General features: G+C 50.4%; 8 protein-coding genes across 8 annotated transcripts; 5 read left to right on the forward strand and 3 right to left on the reverse strand.

The window, feature by feature from the left end:
- Nucleotides 1–520: 520 nt before the first annotated feature.
- On the reverse strand, nucleotides 521–4,772 carry N7496_005017 (coatomer subunit alpha; the record flags this gene model as incomplete). Its single annotated transcript, XM_056697946.1, has 8 exons — nucleotides 4,604–4,772; nucleotides 4,451–4,500; nucleotides 4,067–4,386; nucleotides 3,665–4,000; nucleotides 2,641–3,607; nucleotides 1,979–2,574; nucleotides 839–1,926; nucleotides 521–775 (listed from the first exon to the last, which is right to left on the reverse strand). Exons 1-8 carry the CDS (start codon nucleotides 4,631–4,633, stop codon nucleotides 521–523), a joined length of 3,642 nt encoding a protein of 1,213 aa, XP_056556471.1. The 5' UTR covers nucleotides 4,634–4,772.
- A 591-nt stretch (nucleotides 4,773–5,363) lies between these two features.
- Nucleotides 5,364–6,044, forward strand: N7496_005018 (uncharacterized protein; the record flags this gene model as incomplete). The annotated part of the gene is made up of 1 exon (XM_056697947.1): nucleotides 5,364–6,044. The coding sequence occupies one exon, from the start codon at nucleotides 5,364–5,366 to the stop codon at nucleotides 6,042–6,044; it is 681 nt and encodes a 226-aa protein (XP_056556472.1).
- Nucleotides 6,045–6,285: 241 nt separating this feature from the next.
- N7496_005019 (uncharacterized protein) lies at nucleotides 6,286–7,704 on the forward strand (the record flags this gene model as incomplete). The annotated part of the gene is made up of 4 exons (XM_056697948.1): nucleotides 6,286–6,624; nucleotides 6,684–7,270; nucleotides 7,336–7,550; nucleotides 7,613–7,704. The coding sequence occupies 4 exons, from the start codon at nucleotides 6,286–6,288 to the stop codon at nucleotides 7,702–7,704; spliced, it is 1,233 nt and encodes a 410-aa protein (XP_056556473.1).
- Nucleotides 7,705–8,383: 679 nt separating this feature from the next.
- Nucleotides 8,384–10,043, forward strand: N7496_005020 (esterase-like/phytase family protein; the record flags this gene model as incomplete). The annotated part of the gene is made up of 3 exons (XM_056697949.1): nucleotides 8,384–8,646; nucleotides 8,709–9,904; nucleotides 9,955–10,043. 3 exons carry the CDS (start codon nucleotides 8,384–8,386, stop codon nucleotides 10,041–10,043), a joined length of 1,548 nt encoding a protein of 515 aa, XP_056556474.1.
- Nucleotides 10,044–10,201: 158 nt separating this feature from the next.
- N7496_005021 (uncharacterized protein) lies at nucleotides 10,202–11,746 on the reverse strand (the record flags this gene model as incomplete). The annotated part of the gene is made up of 4 exons (XM_056697950.1): nucleotides 10,202–10,252; nucleotides 10,311–10,512; nucleotides 10,591–11,614; nucleotides 11,692–11,746. The coding sequence occupies 4 exons, from the start codon at nucleotides 11,744–11,746 to the stop codon at nucleotides 10,202–10,204; spliced, it is 1,332 nt and encodes a 443-aa protein (XP_056556475.1).
- Nucleotides 11,747–12,925: 1,179 nt separating this feature from the next.
- N7496_005022 (MDR family MFS transporter) lies at nucleotides 12,926–14,562 on the forward strand (the record flags this gene model as incomplete). Its single annotated transcript, XM_056697951.1, has 2 exons — nucleotides 12,926–13,523; nucleotides 13,586–14,562. The coding sequence occupies 2 exons, from the start codon at nucleotides 12,926–12,928 to the stop codon at nucleotides 14,560–14,562; spliced, it is 1,575 nt and encodes a 524-aa protein (XP_056556476.1).
- Nucleotides 14,563–14,906: 344 nt separating this feature from the next.
- Nucleotides 14,907–16,380, forward strand: N7496_005023 (uncharacterized protein; the record flags this gene model as incomplete). The annotated part of the gene is made up of 2 exons (XM_056697952.1): nucleotides 14,907–14,921; nucleotides 14,977–16,380. 2 exons carry the CDS (start codon nucleotides 14,907–14,909, stop codon nucleotides 16,378–16,380), a joined length of 1,419 nt encoding a protein of 472 aa, XP_056556477.1.
- A 167-nt stretch (nucleotides 16,381–16,547) lies between these two features.
- N7496_005024 (MIF4G domain-containing protein) lies at nucleotides 16,548–19,213 on the reverse strand (the record flags this gene model as incomplete). The annotated part of the gene is made up of 2 exons (XM_056697953.1): nucleotides 16,548–17,716; nucleotides 17,767–19,213. The coding sequence occupies 2 exons, from the start codon at nucleotides 19,211–19,213 to the stop codon at nucleotides 16,548–16,550; spliced, it is 2,616 nt and encodes an 871-aa protein (XP_056556478.1).
- Nucleotides 19,214–19,352: the final 139 nt, after the last annotated feature.

Genomic DNA, 19,352 nt, shown 5'->3' on the forward strand with positions numbered 1-19,352 from the left:
GGAGGATAAATGATGATAGACGTGTGCTTGTATGTGTAAGATCATGGTTGATGTACAGCGCAGTTTGGGATCGTGCGTTCTCTGCTGTAGATAATATAGACTTCTCCCTTCTTGTATTAATAGAACTATGGCATATTCTGACGAGTCAACACGAGACTTTGTTTATCTGTATTTGATTCTTGGGAAGACAAGCTTCGAGGCAAGTTAAAACTATCTCTAGGGTTTCTATACTTGGGATAGTCCATTTTGAACAAAATTCACATACAAACTAAGACCGCTAAGCAATTAGAATCTCGGGTACAGAAACATCTAGACAGGGTGTGAAGAGCCGGGAGATGTCGTTCTCCCGAAAGAAAAAGCGCCGCCAAACACACGACTTCATCTCATCGCAGGGAGAAAAAAAACAAGGGAAGAGGGAAATGAAAAATAATATGCCCCATTTTATAACTTCATGTCAAAAGGAAGGAAGAAAAAGGATGGGAAGAAACCGTCAAACTTCGTCATATGCAGAACGATCAACCTAATATTGAGCCGGAACGAAGAGGCGCAGGCCACTGGCCGGCGCGCCAATCTCGGTCACCTCGGATATCCGGCAGACGCTGCCCTTGTATTGCTCGTGGTACTTGGCACCAGTGAAGGGGTCGGTCACGCAAGGAGAGCCGCTGAAGATGGGAGTGAAGGAGGCGGCGCAGATGTCGAACTCGGCGAATTGGTCGAATTCGATATCGATCGCATCCTGAGGGTTGCGCTCGCACTGAGCCTTGATCTTCTTGGCCTGTAGAAGCATGTGTTAGTAAAAGCAGAGTCGACAGATATAAACGTTGGTGAGAGATCTTACCTGATCCAAAAGCTTGGCAGCGCCGCCGTTGGCCAGCATCCGGTTGGCAAAGCCCAGTGCAGAGTTGTAGTTCTTGTTGGCAAAGGCGAGCTTCATGGCTGCCATTAGGGCCAATTGTCGGTGAGCAACCTCCAGCTTAGGGATGGTGAAGTATGCAGACAACTCCAGACTGCGCTTGAGGCCCTCGGGGGTGTCAGTAGATAGAGATCGGCGCTCAAGCTCGATCGTCATGGCAAGGATGTATTCCCGGGCAGTGGTGATAATCTTCTTTGCTTGCTCAACCTCGCTTTCCGATGAAACAGTGTTGACAAGCAACGTGTTCAGAATGCGCTTGAAGACATTTACACCATCTTCGAGCTTGTTGGAGCGCATGGCAGCGTAACCTTCTTGGAGATCGACGCTGGCGACAGTCTCGAGATCACGAGGGATGATAGGGAGAACCTTGCGGCTGTCAGTCTCCTCGGTGGTCCTCCGCACATAGTTGACCAAAGGCGGGAGGCCAGTAGAGGCAGGGAGGTAGGTCTTGGAGCCCTTGTAGATCTCAAGGAAGCGGTCCTTGAGAGGAGCGAACTGGACAGCACCGACCTGACGGTTCAGGAGCTGCATAGCAGTGTCGAAGGAGCCAGCGGCAACGTGATCAGCTGCCAGAGGCGAGTTGCGAGCCCACAGGTCAGCCTCGGAGCTACCTGCACCAGCCTCAGTACTCTCGACGTTGACAAATTCAACATCCTCCTCCACATTGATATCATCTCCCATGTCCCAGCCAGAGGCGTCTTCCTCCTCGTCCTCCAGGGTGTCCTTGGCGAGAACAGCCTCCGTCTCGTCTTCCTCAACCTCAAAGCCATCAGCAGCAGCCTCCTCGTCGCCAGTACCGACCTCGCCGAGAAGGGCCTTCTCGAACGAAGAGTGACCAGCGGCCTTGGTGGGCCAATTGGACTTGAAGGTAGGAACGATGGGATGAGGGACCTTGAGGGGGTCCTCAAGAGAAGGCAGGGCAATCTGATCTTCGGTGAGACCACAGGCCTCTAGAATAGACTCGGCCTCCTCGGTCAAGCCATGCGACTTTGCGGTTAGATAAGCCAGGGGGTCTATGGAAAAGTTAGCATCTCAGTCGACAAAAACGGGTCTTGTAACACATACACAAATCGACTTCCTTGAACATCTGGATACGATCCTCGACGTCACCACGGTAGATGGCGTTCTGGAAGCGAGAAGTGAAATCACCTCGGTGCTCAGCGATCTTTGCCATGCGAGAAAGCTTCTCCTGGTCACCGGTGGCGAGGTAGAGGAAGGAGAGCTTCTCAAAGTTCCGCTGCTTCTGGTAGGTCATCTCGACGGTTTGGTGGTTACCATGAGCCAAGGCCTCGGCTCCCAGTCTGTTCCAGAAGTTGGGACGATCCAGCTCGCGAGCCATCTCGATAGCAACCTCAAGATTGCCACACTCAAGGGCCAAATCGAAACGGGTCTGCGGATCTTGGACGAACTGCAGAGCAATCTCGGGATATCCCTTCTTCTGCAGGTACGAAATGATGCTCTGACCCACCAAGCTCGAGGTCTTGATGATCTGGAGCATCTCATCGTAGTTCCGCTTGACCAGTGCCAACTTGAATCGGTATTCGGTGGGATCGATAGCGAGGATCTGAGGCTGGGCGTTACGGTCGAGGCAGTACACGTTGCGGCCCTTGACGCGGACGAGGTAGACGGTCTGGTCGAGGGTGCGAATAATACCATTGTCACTGTAGACACGAAGATCAATTGGTCAGCATAGCCATTGTATGAAATAGAGACTTGTGTTAACATACCCATTGAGTAGCGAATACTTGACGTGGTTAAGGGTCGAGTAGATAAGCACGCCGGAGTCATCCCAAGTCGCGCTCTTGATACGAATAGTCTCGTGTAGGGTGCTGACTTGCTCGAGAGTCTTGGTAACAATGGTGACATTGTGCTTGCTGAGAAGAGCACAGTAGAGACCATCATTGGACCAGACAACATACTTAACACCACTGACAGCAAGCTCGGCCAACTGCTTCTTCTGTTGGATATCGAAGAGGGTGACGGTAGTGGGGGTAATGAAGAGCAAGCAGCCAGTTCCGCCAAAGTAGATATCCGTGGTGCCAGCCGGAGGCTTAATGGTCTTGGTTGTAGAGTTGCTAAGGTCCTTGATATCGACCTGCTGGCTAGAGGGGTTGAAGACGGCAAAGCGATTGCGAGCAACGAAGACCGCGGAGGTGGCTTGGCCGCGCTTGACATCAGTGGGCTCGACGGCTCCTGTAGCGTCGCGAGGAAGGTGAATCAACTCGTAGGTTCCGCTGTCGGTGGGGGAGGTGACCAGGATGGCGCGCTCGGCAGGGTTGTAGGAAAGAGTGCGAGGAGGAACCCAGGGAGAGCCAAGCTTGCGCAGCGACAACATGGGAGGGGACTCGACGTTCTTGCCGAAATCGTATGACTTGACGTGCTTCTCCTTGGTGATATAGAAGAGCTGGTTCTGGTAAACGGCAGAGGCGGGGCGCTCGCGCTCCAGCTTGAAGACCATCACACCAGTGTCGTGACCGGCGGCGAACAAGTTCATCTCCGGATGGGCAGCAATAACCCAGAATCGGTCCTGGTCGCGCTTGAAAGACTGAACGGATGTCCGCTTGTTGAGATCCCACACACGAATCGTCTTATCTTCGCCGACGGAGAGGATGAGGTCTTGGTGGGGGTGGAAGAGACAGGCGGAAGCATTCTGGAAGTGGCCGCGGCAGGTATCGACTTCCCATGCCTTGGTATCTACATATGAAAAGTAATTAGTATGACCGAGAGCCAAGGAACTGTGATAAAACCCACCACTCATGCGCCAGAGCTTGATCAGCCGGTCGTCACCAGCGGAGACGATCAATGGCAAAGTTGGGTGGAACGACACCCAGTTGACACCGCGGTCATGTCCCTCCAGCACGAACTTGACAATGGCATCAGTATTACCGAACATATCAGCTTGGTTCGGGTTAGCGCGAGCCATTTGGTCTTCAAATGACACCGAGGTCGGGGCGGAGTGCTTCTTCCTCAGACCGGAGATGTCCCAGATGCGGACAGACTGGTCCAGGGAGGCGGAGGCGATGAGGTCCTCGGTGGGATGGAACTGGGCGCACATCACATAGTGGTTGTGGCCGGTCATAGTACAGACTATAAGACACACCCAACGTTAGCAATTGCCAAGCCTCACGATATGCCGGGCACGATTCAACTTACTCAAAGAGCGATTCTGCCAGTTCCAAATCCGAATGGTCTGGTCATCGGACGCCGAGAGAATCCATGGGAGCTCGGGGTGGAAGAATACTGTGCGCACGTAGTCCAAGTGGCCATTCAATGTGAACAGACACCTCCGAGTCTGATAATTCCAGACCTTGATCTTGTAATCATCACCACCGGAGACAAACAGGGGCTGGGTCGGGTGGAAATCGATTCCTCGAACGGGGCCATCGTGTTCTTCGAAGCGATCAATGAGAGTTCCCATGCGGTAATCCCAAAGCTGGATAGTGGAGGAGTGGAGGGAGACGAGAATCCATGGTCTGATATCTTGAGGTCAGTGCCGATGCTCCAACGTGTTGTTATGTCCCCGCGGGACCGACGTACCGTTTCGGGTGGAATGCGATTCCCTTGGCTCTGGAGGATTTTGACTCAAACTGTGCAGTAGATGATTGTTAGCAAGTCCAATTGAGTGAAAGCTGTGCGACCCAAGCCTGGAGAGATGGGGAGCTGAATGACGGCGGTGATCGAGGGGCGTACCTTGGTGAGCATGTTTGGAGAGGACTGCATCTTGACAGAGTTGGCCGGAGCCGCACCAAACAGTAGCAAGCTCCGCACAGGAAAGAAGAATAGGTGACAGAGGCAACCACTGCATCCACCAGGGACAAGAAAGGGCAGAGAAGGGCAAGGCGCAGTGGTCGTGGATGCCTGTGCTTGGAGAGCAGAGGAGGTAAACTAAACGTGGACTCAATTGTGGAAGCGAAAGGCGGTGGCCAATCAACCCGTGGGCGGTGAGCGGTCAGGGGTCTCTTAACTACAACAAAGTACTACGGAGTCCTAGAACTATACAGAACTTCAATCTACACACATCAGCAGATCTTTAGATTAAGTATAATTGTTAACCATGATATTTAGATCTTGATAGATTCATATCCAAAGCTTTGGCTCCTGGTAGTGGAGATTACCTGTGGTGGTGGTTCGCCAACTGCTAATTGGTGATCTGGGGAGCTCTTCCCCTTTCCCCGCTAGAAGCGTCTGGAATACTCCCTTCATGTCCTGGGCCAGCGACTCTTTCGTTCCTTCTTTTGATAATCATGGTCTCCATTTTTCCTGAATATCTTTTCTTGGGCCAAATTGTCTTTGTGTTTACACTTTTCCATTTGCAGCATTTCTGTGGTTCGCATTTCTTTGTTGCAGCTGGTGACGTGATGGAACCAAAGCCCAGAGCATCGAATACTCGGAGGATACATTGACTCGCTCAACTTGGCACCACATTACCGAAAAGCTTTCCATGTGCGAAATGGCCTCTCCTGGTCAGACAAATGAGCCAGCAGACCCTTTTTCATGTCACCCCGGCTCGTCGCCTGCCAACGGAGCAGGTGTCGCTACAGATAGTAGCAGTCATAGCGTGAATGTCTCGGGACCGACCACACCAACACATGAGAACCTACCAGAAAACATGTCAGGCATGTCGAAAATCAAGGCCCTACAACCATATGCAATCGAGGAACCGGATGACGACCCAGAACCTCCCGTGCAGCGGAGGCTTGAGTTACCCTGCCTTCCAGATTACTTCGAGGTATGGCAGCGCGAGCTGATCGATCGCATCGATGATATGGATGATGCGGATGACAAGGCCGTGACAAAATCAAGCGCTAAGCTTTCACCAATCCCGAAGAGAGGTCAGAAGCGAAAGCCACTTGGTGCAGCTAGCGCCGCCGATTACCATACAGGCTCTTATCGATCCAAATCTAGGGCCAAGCTAGACGATCCTGCATTGCCTATCTGTGGCATGAGTCCGAAGAGGCGCCGTAGACGCAGTAAGGTACCGGAAGAAAGTCCCAAAAGTCCTCATCCTATCTCTCTACATGATTTCCGTGATACCCGAGTCAACCAGAGCTCAAGTTCGGACTTGCTGTCAAGTAGTAGTACCGATTCCGTTGATGACTCTGCTCTTGTCGATGAGATGGACATTGACTGAGATCCGCCTTGCAAACCCTCTGCGATTCCACAGTACAACTCGCCCAGAGCTACATCTAGCGGTTCCGAGCTGAGAACCGATGCCATGACGTCATTAGTATCTCATGGCCACTCTCAAGCTTCGACCTGGAGATCTCGTCCAGCTTGAGGTTTCCAAATTTCTGCCTCGGTAACAACCTTTTGAATCTAGCTATCAATCAGACCGACTTGGAATTCAACCCAGAAATAATTGGACATTCATCATGGCCCGCACCTCTTCTCGCCAGGCTGCTCAGAAGGCCAAAGAAGCCATCTCGACAACAAGTGAAACGGGTGGCAAAGCGAGAGCGGGCGCAAAACGAAAATCCACGGAGCAAAAGGTACCCGCGCCCAAGAAAGAGAAGAAAGAAGTAAAGCCACATGAAGAAAAGGAGGTGAAGGTGGAAAAAAGGCCAGAGAAGAAGCTTGAACAGCCACAAGAACCAGAGAAAGGGCAGAAAGAGGAACAGCCACTGCAACCAGATGAAGAGAGAGGGCCAGATACGGAGGTTGACGGTGTTCCAGCCAAAACTCCCAAGGAGGAAGAGGAAGCTTCTCCTGCTGTTCCTGCAGCTCCGGCCCCAACCCCCGGCCCGTTGCTAAACTAGAACCAAACGTCGAGTCTGGTATCCGCAAGTCCGAAGAACGAGAAGACAAAGTCTCTTCCAATGTTCTAGAAAAGGGAATCATTTACTTCTTCTTCCGGCCACGCGTCAACATCGAGGACCCCCAAGGAGTGGAAGACGTTGCTCGCAGCTTCTTCGTTCTGCGTCCAACACCGCTAGGTGCGGAGCTCGATTCAGGACAAGGGCCAGTAGACAAAGATGCCCGATGTCGTTTATTGATGCTCCCGAAGAAGAAGTTTCCCACATCGGGTAGGGAGCGAGACATGGGATTCGTGGAAAAGGCCAACCAGTCGATGAAAGATCTACAGGAGAAATTCATCGCCGGTTCCACATATCAAACCTCTACTCGTGGCGAGCGCCATATTGAAGAGGCTCGTCCGTACGCGGAGGGAGTCTATGCACTTACATCGACTCGACGGGCAACTCATCTAGCTTACGTGTTGACTATTCCTCACGAAATTGGAGAAATCCAAGAGAACTTTGGACTACATCAGCGTGGGAGCTTCATCGTCCAATCCAAGAATCCGAAGTTTCCCGGTCCGTCATTTGCGAGGTTGCCAAAGGAACCTGAATATCCCGAGTCGTGAGTCTGACTTCAACACAAATCGCCGATTTGGATTTTTCACAGCCACTAACTTTGTTCTGCAGTGTTATGGAGAAGTTTGATGATCTTCGATGGGTGCCTCTACAACCCGAGTTCATAGAGTACCCCAATGCTCAATTCTTAATGATCGGCGAGGCGCAGGACTCTTTGGGCAAAGCCGCTACGGCCGAGGGTGGAAAGAAGGCACACGAGATAGAACCAGGAGAGGAGCTGGAGAAAATGGAACATGAAAATGAGGATCGGGTACACGCACTAGAGGGTAAGACAATAGATTTTCCTAAACATGTTGATATTGTATCCGTTGACTGAAACTCCCGACAGGCGATTCAACTATCTTCCGGGATCTTGGCTTGGATGCGAAGAAGTATGCCGCCGTGCCAACGACTTGGGGTGCTGAGGAGACTACTACTTGAGTGCCAAACGAGTCCTGGAAGAGATCGGCCACTTTCAATGCTCTCGATCAGGTTTTCCCTCGTCATTCAGGATTTTCTTTGAATAAAAATATCCAATTGAAGCCTAGTAAGGGGCTCAGTCCTTTCGAACAGCCACTGTAGTCTACGCGATTTCTTGGAAATCTTCCGAACAATTCTCAATCATTGAGTAATTTCTGACCTCGTATTTGATTCGATCGAGAATGTCACGAGTGACAATCCTCCATTTCAAGTCGCTTACTGGAATCGGGTGGGAGTATAGATCCCTTGGCGTAATCGTGGAGGCTACGCAGGCCGATGAAGGCAGGGATTGGCACTTTCCCCCTGCAGTCGCATCGTTTTCCTCTCCACGCCACCAACCCTCCGCACCAACCAGAAGAGTCGCTGACCTCTGCAATTAACCAGTTTGGAAGATTGATAACCGACACTCCACGATCCTTCTTGGCATGGGATGCAACGATCAGCGAATGACGATTGTCATTCTTTGCACGTTGAGTGGTTCATTCCCTAGTCCCGGTCTAGCGTCTTGGAAACCACGCAGCCGGCTGGGCATGCGACTTCGGAGTCGCAAGGTGCCGACAAAGTAGATAAAGCTGCGTCTGGCCTGCTTGATCGCGAACAGCTTGGAGAAAAGTAACTCGCATCTAGTTGCTTAGACGTCATGAAGTCAACTCTGGCGATTGCCCTGCTGGCTGCGGTCGCAAGGGCGGCGAACAACGTTGTCAACCAGACCACTTGCGCCGGGACTACCTACAAGTATACCGGGCTAGCCGGATATGGTTTCATTCCGTCCAACGCGACGGACAAGTACGGTGACACCATTGGTGGTATTGGTAGCTCCATTGCTATCGATCAATCGTCATGGCGCAAGTCGGACGACGATGTTTACTCGGGAACAATCTATACAATCCCGGATCGTGGATGGTAAGGACTCCTGCGCTAGAATATTCAAAACAATAGGCTTGACAACTCACAAATCATCCTAGGAACACCAATGGAACTCTCAACTTCCAGTCGCGTATTCACAAGTTTGCCTTGACTTTCAAGTTGGCCCCCCATGCTTCGGCCAAGAACCCTTCCGACCCCAATTTGCACTTGAAGTATCTCGATACTGTTCTTTTGACCGGGCCCGATGGTAATCCTACCACTGGCCTGGACGCCGATGCTACTGGAAATGCTTCCTACCCCGGCTTCCCGCCCCTGCCAGCGGCGACCTACACAGGCGATGGCTTCGGCGGTTCCGGCAAGGGTGGCAAGAGAATTTCCATCGACGCAGAGGGACTCGCCCTCGCAAAGGATGGTGGCTTTTGGGTCTCTGACGAGTATGGCCCGTACGTTTACAAGTTCAGTGCTTCGGGTCGCATGGAGCTTGCAATCCAGCCTCCGCAGGCCTACCTGCCTCGCCGAAACAATACTCTCAGCTTCAGCGCTAACTCTCCACCACTGTATGACCCGGCTGAGGTGCCTACCCCCGAAGACACGGACTCTGGTCGTGATAACAACCAGGGCTTTGAGGGTCTGACCGTCTCTCCTGATGGCAAGACCCTCTATACGCTGATTCAGAGCTCGCTTGATCAGGAAGGTGGGCCAAAGAAGCCAAACCGTGCCCCCGCTCGTCTGCTTGCGTATGATATCTCTGGCAAGACGCCTCGCTATATCCACGAGTGGGTGGTTATACTGCCGAAATACAATGACTACACTGAAGATGATGCGAGCAAAGCCAACAAGGTTGCCTCGCAGTCGGAGATCCACCAGCTTCCAAACGGTGACTTCCTGGTTCTGTCTCGTGACTCCGGCTTTGGCCATGGACAAGACGAGTCGCGGTCTGTGTATAGACAGGCAGATGTTTTCTCTGTGTTGAACAATTATTCTGTGACCGATTTCAAGGGACAAAGTGATTACGACACTGCTACTGGTGCGATTGCTTCGTCGAAGGGTGTCCTCAAGGATGGCATCACTCCGGCAGAGTACTGCTCATTCCTGGACTTCAATGTCAACTCGGAGCTGGCCAAGTTCCGTCTTCACAATGGAGGAGCCCAGGATCAATACTTGTTGAACGAGAAGTGGGAGAGTCTGGCCCTCGTTCCTGTGGACCCCTCTAAGAATGGTCACCACCGTAAGCGGGGCGAGCAGGAGTATTTCTTGTTCAGTCTCAGTGATAATGACTTTATTACTCAAGATGGTAAGTCATTCGATATACCGGTGCCTCCTTAATTACTAACGCTTTCATAGGACACATGAACTTTGGCAAGTTCTCTTACAAGGACGCGTCAGGATATGATCTAGATAATCAAGCCCTTGTGTTCAAGGTCAAGTTCTAGATTGCTTTGAACTCCATTCAAAGGCTTGAAACTTTATACAGCAAACTAGAAACCCAACACCAACCGAGACTGGTTTCTCAATTTGTAACTTGTACATAGCTTTAATACGACGAGAATCCGCCCCCAAACATGTGTAAAGCATCAATCATTCCATGAAATCAGACCACTCGTAAATTCTCAGATTCCCCACCCCACCAATCCCAGTGCAACTCCGATTATGGTCATTAGACTTGGCATCCGATCAGTCAAGCCAGTGCCTCCACTGACCCCACGACTTTCACAGTAATAACCCGTCGTGCTAGCAAAGGTGGCCTCGGTTTGTGGCAGACGGTTCATTTTCTGCAAATTGTTGAAAGTCGTACAATCAAGATGCGATCTATTCGTAGCTTCGAGGCTGAAATAACTCAGAGTGGAAGGAGTATCTCCAGTAGCATTCATGGAACCATTTTGTTGGGCCACAAACGTGTCACTGTATGTAAGTCAGCAACAGTCTAATTTTCTTTCTAAGAAGAACGCTGATAGGAAACTCAGCGTAGGCTGGACGTACAAGAATGAATTAGCAATGATAGCGTTGTAAATACCAACGGACGAGACATTGGTCGGCCAGTACCAAGTCTGAACACTGTTTCCCTGGTCATCTACCCCGTACATTGAGGAAAGGTTAAGCCCTGGGCTTTCATAGACACTGAGCTCGAAACCTCCTGTCCAATTTACGGCTTTCGGTGGAAGGCGAAGCGTCACCACATCAGAGTACGATCCTTCTTTGATATACACCAGTCGGAGATCATCGAATGGGAGGTATATCTCTGGCATGCTACCGCTAGGCTCGACAGTAATATTATTCGCTGTGAGTTTTTCCAAACTCGAGCTGCGCTGCAGTCCCGTCAAGTCGGCCAGCTCAACAGATCCCAGTGACATCTCCGTAGCTGACGAGCCACCCAGAATCACCGTCAGGTTCGAATACACGTTCAAGCGATCTACAGATCGCAGTCCAATTGTCACATTCTTCACATTTGGTAAAGTCTCAATTTCCGCCCCGGCCGTGATGTTCAGGGGGTTGTTGAACAAACTGTCGACCGAGTCTAGGAGATTATCATAGATCCATAATCCGGTAGCATTGCTCAATTTTGTATGGCGCAATGTTTTGAGGTTTTTGCCCGAGATTTCGAGGTCTCCGACGTACTCTAGACTCGTGATGTCCAGATAGGTCAAATTGCTGCACCAGATTCCCATGGAGAATGAGCCGCCGACGGTGGTTAGATTCGGCAGGGTGAGGTTATGCATGTTGCAGACGTCATCTCCGAAGACCAACGAGCCTCCGATTTTCGTCAGAGTCGACCAGGTGAGGGTGAATGGGGTCTCTTCAATCCAGAATTCGCTACTGCCGAAGTCATGTTTGATATTCCCCTTAACGGTTGTGATACCATCGAGATTGAGGTTTATCGTGCTTGTATTTTGAGCGAATGGGCCGATGGTCAGATCGCCCGTGATAACTTGACAACTCTGTCGTAGGGTTTCGGCGTCACTTTCGGATGCTACTGAGGCTGTGGTACAATTCGTTGCCAGAGCAGCTGTTGAATGATTAGCATGAAGAGAGATGGATCATAGTCGCCGACGACCAAAAATCAAATGTCAAGGTTTTTCTCACTTCTAGTAAAGAGTACAAGCCCCACTATGAGACTTTGCTCAACTCGCCAGATCATATTGCAGGTTCTCAAGCAATGTAATTCCCCAGAAAAAATCGAAGCACGACTCCCTTGCGGATCTCTCCGCGACTTATAATAACCAAACAAACCACAGCCCCTGAGTAGCGAGGGTATCATTCGCAGCATAGGGTATCTCTCCAGCTGACGACGCTCGAGGCTATAACCAGAGGCTAAACTCAAATTGACTAGCCATCACATCGCTTAGTGCTAAGCCCCTGGCGCCGTTAGCTGGCTATGATGGTTAGCACCCCCGATCGTCTAGGGCTGAGCGGGTCTTTGTGAAAAAGCTGCGACCTTGATTTACTATGACTTCATGTTATATCTAGTCATGCTGTTGTTACTTTGTCAAAAACGCTCCGATCGGCGTATAGATAGAGAGGCTGGGATTCTATGCTTGACTGTTCTTCTTTGACACTTGCAGATATCCTTTTTTTCAACGACTCTGCGGCAAATCTCATGGCAAAGTGCTTGTGTGGGCCCCACTATATCGACCATTGCTTGATTCAGTGGGTCAGGGTCGGTTGAGATCTGCCGAGACCCATCGAAGGGGAGAATGCAGCCTCCATATTAGCAGCCGCAGAAATTTCGGGCCTATTCATCTTCGTACTATGACACATATTTACGCACCAATCCGGAGTTATGAATCCTGGTGGTTGCACAAGTTTTCATAAAATCTCGGTTGTAGAGAAAGAACTGGCTTCAAATCGGGTGTCGTGGAGCAAGCGCCGCCATGGACTATTCCGAATAAGGTGAAAAAAGCATAAGGAGTGTTGTATGAACAGTGGTGTGAGTAGTCGTGAACAGTCGTGAACAGATATGGAGAGACAGACAGATATAATACAGGCTGTCTGGGACCTGAATGACAGCCTCAGGCTGCAACCCTATTATCCTAATAAGCTAAGGATTCGATGTGCAGGAATCGACACATTTATTACATCTCATCATTCCAAAAACAGAATATCTCCGGACTTTAGGGCTTCCCCGGACATAATTCTTTTCCCCGGACTTTGCTGAATTCGAACCAGTCTAGAAACTATCAGCATGGTAGACCCTTGGCCATCTTGGCATACGGTAAGTGGTCCCGAGTGGGGAAGCACTGAGCTGTTGTATGGTATATCTTGAAAATTATCTTCGCAAAGTTTAACAGAGAGAGAAAACTTTTAATCCCTCTTCTCAATGCTAGATACCATGGCAGATATATTAGATCCCACGGCTGATGAAAAGGGCACGTCAAACGATGTTGAACGACTCGAAACTCATACTTCCTTCGCGCCCCCTCCAATGCGGCCATGGCAGCGACGATTAATTGTTCTGTCACTTTGTTTATCTCTATTCTTGGGGGCTCTGGACATTACGATCATCTCGACAGCTCTTCCTAGCATTGCAGCGCATTTACATGTGACATCACGAGAATACGCGTGGATTGGAAGTGGCTATACCCTGGCCACAACTGCGTCAACTCCAGTCTGGGTTAAGCTTTCCGATATTTTCGGTAGGAAGCCTACTATCATGACTGCTGTGACCATTTTCATGGTAGGCAGTCTCGTTAGTGCATTGGCAAGCTCTAGCGTTTCGCTTCTTGCTGGGAGAGTTGTCCAGGGGTTAGGTGGTGGTGGTTCGATTGTTCTTGTGACTGTTATCATTGGTGATATTTTTGCCCTCGCCGACCGTGCTAAATACTACGGTATTACTGGAATTGCTTTTGCGATGGCCAGTGCTATTGGGCCGGTTCTTGGTGGTGCATTTACCGATGGTATCGGTTGGAGATGGTGTTGTAAGTTCTTTGAAATTTGTGTCGTGATTAATAGCCATTCAAGCATGCTGATACTAAAGCAGTCTATATCAATCTACCTTTTGATGGGATCGTTTTGGTTCTCCTATATTTCAATCTTAATGTTGAGATTGAGAAGGAATCACTGACTGATGGGCTGAACAGTATAGACTGGATGGGCTTCCTGCTCATCATTGGAGGAACCATTTGCTTTCTTTACGGACTTGAAACTGGGTCCAGTGGTCTCGTCCCATGGCATTCTCCCACCGTCATTCTCTTAATCGTTTTTGGCGCCGTCATCATGGCTCTGTTCATGGTCTGGGAGGCCAAGTTTGCCAAAAACCCACTGATTCCAGTTCGGATCTTCCAGAAAGGAACCTCCCTCGCCTCATTTACCGTTGCATGTCTTCATTCTTTCGTGTTCATCTCATTCGACTTCTTCCTACCCTTGTATTATCAGGTGGTTCTAGGCTTCAGACCTCTCATATCCGGGGTTACTCTATTTGCCCTGATCATCCCAATGTCATTTTCGACATTCTGTGGAGGTTTCTTTGTCAGAAAAACGGGGAATTACCTCGCTATGATATTTATAGGAACCAGCTTGTTGACATTGGGCACTGGACTATTCATCGACTTTGGCACTAGCATTTCGTGGCCGAGGATTATCGTCTTTGAAGTTGTTGCTGGCATAGGAGCCGGTCTACTTTTCCAGAGCCCTATGATTGCGTTACAGAGTCATCTACGACAGGGTGATATAGCGGCAGCTATGTCGGCGTTTACTTTTCTTCGAAATCTGTTCACTTCGATTTCGATTGTGATAGGGACAGTCATCATCCAACAGACCATTGGCAGTGGCAGTCTGACGACTGTAATCGATCATGGTAGTTCAGGCGCTACGAGGAGGAAGCAATATGTCTTAGGATTGCGAAATATGTGGATCCTTTACACCTGTACAGCGTCGGTGACGATTCTTGCCACTTTCTTCATCAAATCGAAAAAGATGAAGGCAAAGGATTCACAAGAGCAAGTTTCGGACAGCTGATCTTGCTCAAATGATTGTGTGATATATGCTGTGTTGTAATAGCCCTGATTTCTTGCTCTCGAACAATCTAAAAAAATCATTCAATCAGAATTGCACGTATTAGACACTCAATCTTCATCGATCTAGTAAACCAGCTATGTTTTTTTAAATCAGCAATATACTGTTTATAAAATAGATTATACCTGTCTATCTTAGGTTCTGCGGTCTCTAGAGTATATTTAGTTCCAGTGATGATGTTCCCCGCAATCTCCAATCTCCAATTCTCCAACGCGAACCTCCAACCACTTCAATGCGCCCAAGACGCGCAACGTCGCGCTCTCTCAATGGTGTTTAAATCTAAATAAATGCCTCCGCCCGTGGTAAGCCAAGCGATCAGCCTGATCTACTCAGCTATGCTCATAAACTCGATCATAGACTCCATCCCCCTTCCGCCTGTCCCGCCGCCATCCACCGACGCGTCGCAGCGCCGGGCCACAATTTGCAAATTCGCCTCGGTTCCTCTTATCGCAATCAACACCGCAGAAAGGCAGAAGTGATGTTGAGATTGTCGACGATGATGCGCCACCATCGACTGCCCCAGTCACACGCACCCCAGCTCAACCAAGACAAGCTGGTACTCAACCGCGCCGGCAGCGGGATGTGATCGAAGACTCGGATGACGGCGACTGGTTGGGCAATGCAGATACCCGTGACAACGGGGTCAATGAGCTGGCCGATGACTCTATCGCTAGCTCTCCACCTGTTGGTCCAGGGACACCGGGACCGCTGGACGCTGAGTTTGACGCACTCTTCGCGCCAACTAGAGATGGTAACAAACGACAGCGGCTCTCCGCGGGAGGGGTTCAGAATCTAGGTCAACCCTTGCCAAATACCCTAGAGCAAAGACATTCGTCGTCTCCAGAGCCGCAAGGTCCAGCATTCGATCCTCTCCAAACACCCGCTCCTCGATTATTACCGCGTCCAGCGGCGCAGGACCAGAGCACCCAAGCAACCCCAGTCACATCCGTAAAACCCTGGGCGCCACTAGAAGCAACACCTGGGAGCACACAAACGCCATTCCGCAGTCGCCCAAGATTTGTTCTTTCAACGCAAAAGCCGAGCAGCAGTCAGCCCGCGTTTCGAGCAGAGACACCATCCGCAACCCAGCCAACCTCGCCGCCAGAGCGACGCAAACCTGCTTTCGTACTTCCCCGTTCGCCGTCACCTAATGCTGCTTTGGAGGATATACCAGCGCCGTTCTCTCCCTCCTCGAGGACGCTTCATCGGCGTGGCAAGAACCGCTCCGGGGTGGGTTATGCGCCCGGCGGTATGGCCGCCGAGGTACGCAGTTGGATTCTTGAGATGGGATCTAAGCATGAGCCCTTGAATGCCACGAATCAGGCAGTTGGAACGACGGGTGATGTATCCACGGATCTCGGGCGATATCTCGTGGCTGCTCGAGTGCTCCAGGTAAGACCGGCAGTGCTGAGTAGCTCTGGTGCGCTGTCGTTTGTTCGAGCTGAGAAGGTGGCTAGTCTACCGACGGACGATAATGAGGAGAAAGAGCTTCTTAATATATTGATTATGGGGCCTTCGCGATATAAGCCTCAATTGCATGGACCATCATCAGGGGCCCATGGGCTGCGATCAGGCTACATCCTGGAAGGAGATGTATTGGGAATCCATCGGGGCCTGGCTTGGAACGTCACATTTGAAGAATATCAAGCCCTGGCTACTGCCAATGAGTTTCAGACAGAGGCGCCTCGCGATGATGAATCTAGTAAAGCAGAGCAATGGTTGATTGCTACGGAATGGGACCACGTCGAGCAGGCTACGTAACAGCTACACTATATCACACTTACGCCTGATGCCGGTATGAGCTATGTGCAACGAAACAGCTGATTGATATGTTCATTTGAATGCAGCCATGACATGTACGTCTAACAAGGGGTATATTTTAGATGAGAATCAAATCACAATGCCTCCATATCCACCCACAGTCGTCATTATTCCTTAATAGCCTTGAGAGCATCCACGGCCACATTACAACCCCAACGCACCAGCTTCTGCTCCTTCTCAGTGACAAGGTCGGTCTTTGCAACAACCTTGCGAATGAAAAAGATCAAGCCCTTGGCAGCTTGGGGTGCTTCTTGAACACGCAAGAAGATCTGCATGAGAGACTCTTCGTCCCTGGCATCGTCAGAGGTAGACTTGCTCTTCTTCTTTTTCTTAGTCTTCTGCGACTGTTGGATGATGCTGATGATCAAGAGCTCGACGAATGTCTTGGTCTTGGGTTGGAGATAAGCGAAGTTGAGGTTCTTCAGGACACCTAGTGATAGAGTGCCGTCGGCGATGAGCATGCCGTACATCTTGGCCAGATTGACGACAGCCTTCATGCTAACACCGGTTTCCTCGTCGTCAGCGTCGAACTCTGTCTCTTCTTCGTCATCGCCTTGTTCACCCATCCTTTTGAAGATGTTCCAGAGAGCAAACATAAATGACATCTTAAGACGGCGACCGGACTCTCCGCAAAGACGGCGTGCAATCAGAGTGTAATAGGGGTTATGAGCTTCTTCCTCCATCGCGCAATGCAAGAGAACACGAGGAATTTCGAATTCTTGCGCACGCTTGAGACGAAGCTTGAGAAGCCGAACATGGGCATCTTGGAAGTCTGTCGCAGACATGATAGCGACAAAGATCGAGCGACGCACATCCGTGTTCATACGGTGGGCTCTAGCCAGATCTCCCAAATCCGGCTCAGCTTCACTGTCATCCTCCATAGCATCGGCGCCCTTCGTCTGCATATCGGACAGCTCTTGGCGGGCAGAGACTAGGGGATCTTCCCTCCAGCTTGCACCGACAAGCCACCATTTACCCTTCTTGGAAGAGTCGTGAATATCCGAACGCGTGATGTTGATAGGCTCCGATGCACGGATCACTCGGGAGTTGTTCAGAGAGCCCAAGATCTTGCGCATTTTCGTAATGTGCTCCGAAGTCACGCTGGCGCCGATTCCAGACTTGACACGGTTGTTCTTGAGATCGGTAATAGTATCGATCATGAACTTGGTACGGACTGATAGATTTCCCTCGCCGACCTTTGCAATGGCAGGTTGGATTAGCAGGACGATGTCCTTGAGCGCGGATGGGTCGTCCTGGCGTAGTTGAGGACCCGCGTCTATTGGAACGTTAGATAAGTCATAAATCAGCACATAGGAAATCACGTACTCCGGATAATCTTGAGCAGGAGCTCGGTGTTGGTCTCGGTAATTTCTTGCAAAAAGAGACGAATGTAGTCAAACATCAAAGGGTGTCCAATTACATGGAAATTGTACAGCTGGCACAAGAGGGAAACAAGGTTGATGTACTCCTTGCCCTCAAACTTGCCACGTTCATCACCACCTGCGTCCATTGTCTCCACGATCTTCTGGACAATTTCAGCACCAAAGTCCATACCCATAATCTTGTACACCGCAGCAATGAAACCGGCATGCAGGACGATGAAAGTATCATTGAGAACGGATCGTTCACCAATGAGACCCATTAGCAAACTGATTAACGTAGAGGTAACATTTTGGCGCGGATGGTCCCGGTATAGCTTCTCAAACTCTGCAAGAATGGACACCAAGTTCGCCTCGGACAGCTTGTTCAGATGTCCCTGGGCCTGTCGGCGCAATCGGGTAAGGGCTTCGCTTTCGGGATCTCCGCGAGCTCGCAATGATGGCGGAATGTATTTTTGAGTCGCTGTAGCTTCCGACTTAGGAACGGGGGCCACATATGGATTTTCTCGTTTCTTTGGCGTTGCCTCCTCTTCCTTGTCGAAACCATCGAACTCGCTGTCCTCTGCATCCTCATCTTCCTCCTCCGAACCAAAGATTTCCTCGTCCAGATTGTCCATATCATCTTCACTATCAAATTCCTCCTCGTCTTCATCGTCATCATCTTCATCTTCAGAGACTTGAGCCTGGCGCTGTAAGGCTTTCTGTCTCTTGCTTTGGAGCCATTCATCGGCTTCACGCTTGCGCTTCTTGCTATCATCTTCTGACGCCTCCCCCAAGTCTCCCATCAGATCCTCCAATCCATCCTCAGCGAATGCCTTTGGAAGCTTCTTTCCCTTCTTGAGACCGAGCTTCTTCTCCAGTGCAGCAATTTCGGCATCATCCTGTGCCAGCTTGGACTTGACAGTTGCTGAAATATGGGCACCCTGTGGGATACTCTCATCACTGTTGTCTTGATCGCTCTCGTCTTCTTCGGATTGCCCATCATAATCATCACTGCTATCCTCCTCTTCATCCTTCATTTCGAGCGGCCGTTTCGGTTTGAGTTCCACGACCGACTTGGAGTCTGACTGAAGCTTTTGGGTTGAGGATCGCTTGTTGTCCGGCGCAACTGGTGTATCATCGCTGGATGATTCCTCATTCAAATCAAAGTCATCCTCATCCTCATCATCATCATCTTCTTCTTCCTTCTGCTGGGGTCGTCGTTGGAAAGGTTTCTTCACTGGCGCTGCAGCAGGTCTCCCCGACTTCTTATTGTTCCGCTCTGCTTGGCGGCGTTCTTTTCGGTTCGCAGGTCCATTGCGCTGGCGCTTCTTGTCACCATAAGTATCTCTGATCCCCAGCTCCGCACGCAAACCACGTGGGAGGGAGGTTGTATTGTGCTGGGGACGTGGCATGGTTGTTGTGTTCTACTATTGATGGCACCGTTCGGTCGAAGAAGAGACCGACAATCGGGCGGTGAGCGAACTTTTTCAAACTGCCGCATTTTCTGCCCGCCAAAACACAAGGCGGCGACCCACACACAGCGGAGTTTCC

Source organism: Penicillium cataractarum (assembly GCF_028827025.1).
Source record: "Penicillium cataractarum strain IBT 29864 chromosome Unknown utg000004l, whole genome shotgun sequence".
Classification (NCBI taxonomy): Eukaryota; Fungi; Ascomycota; class Eurotiomycetes; order Eurotiales; family Aspergillaceae; genus Penicillium; species Penicillium cataractarum.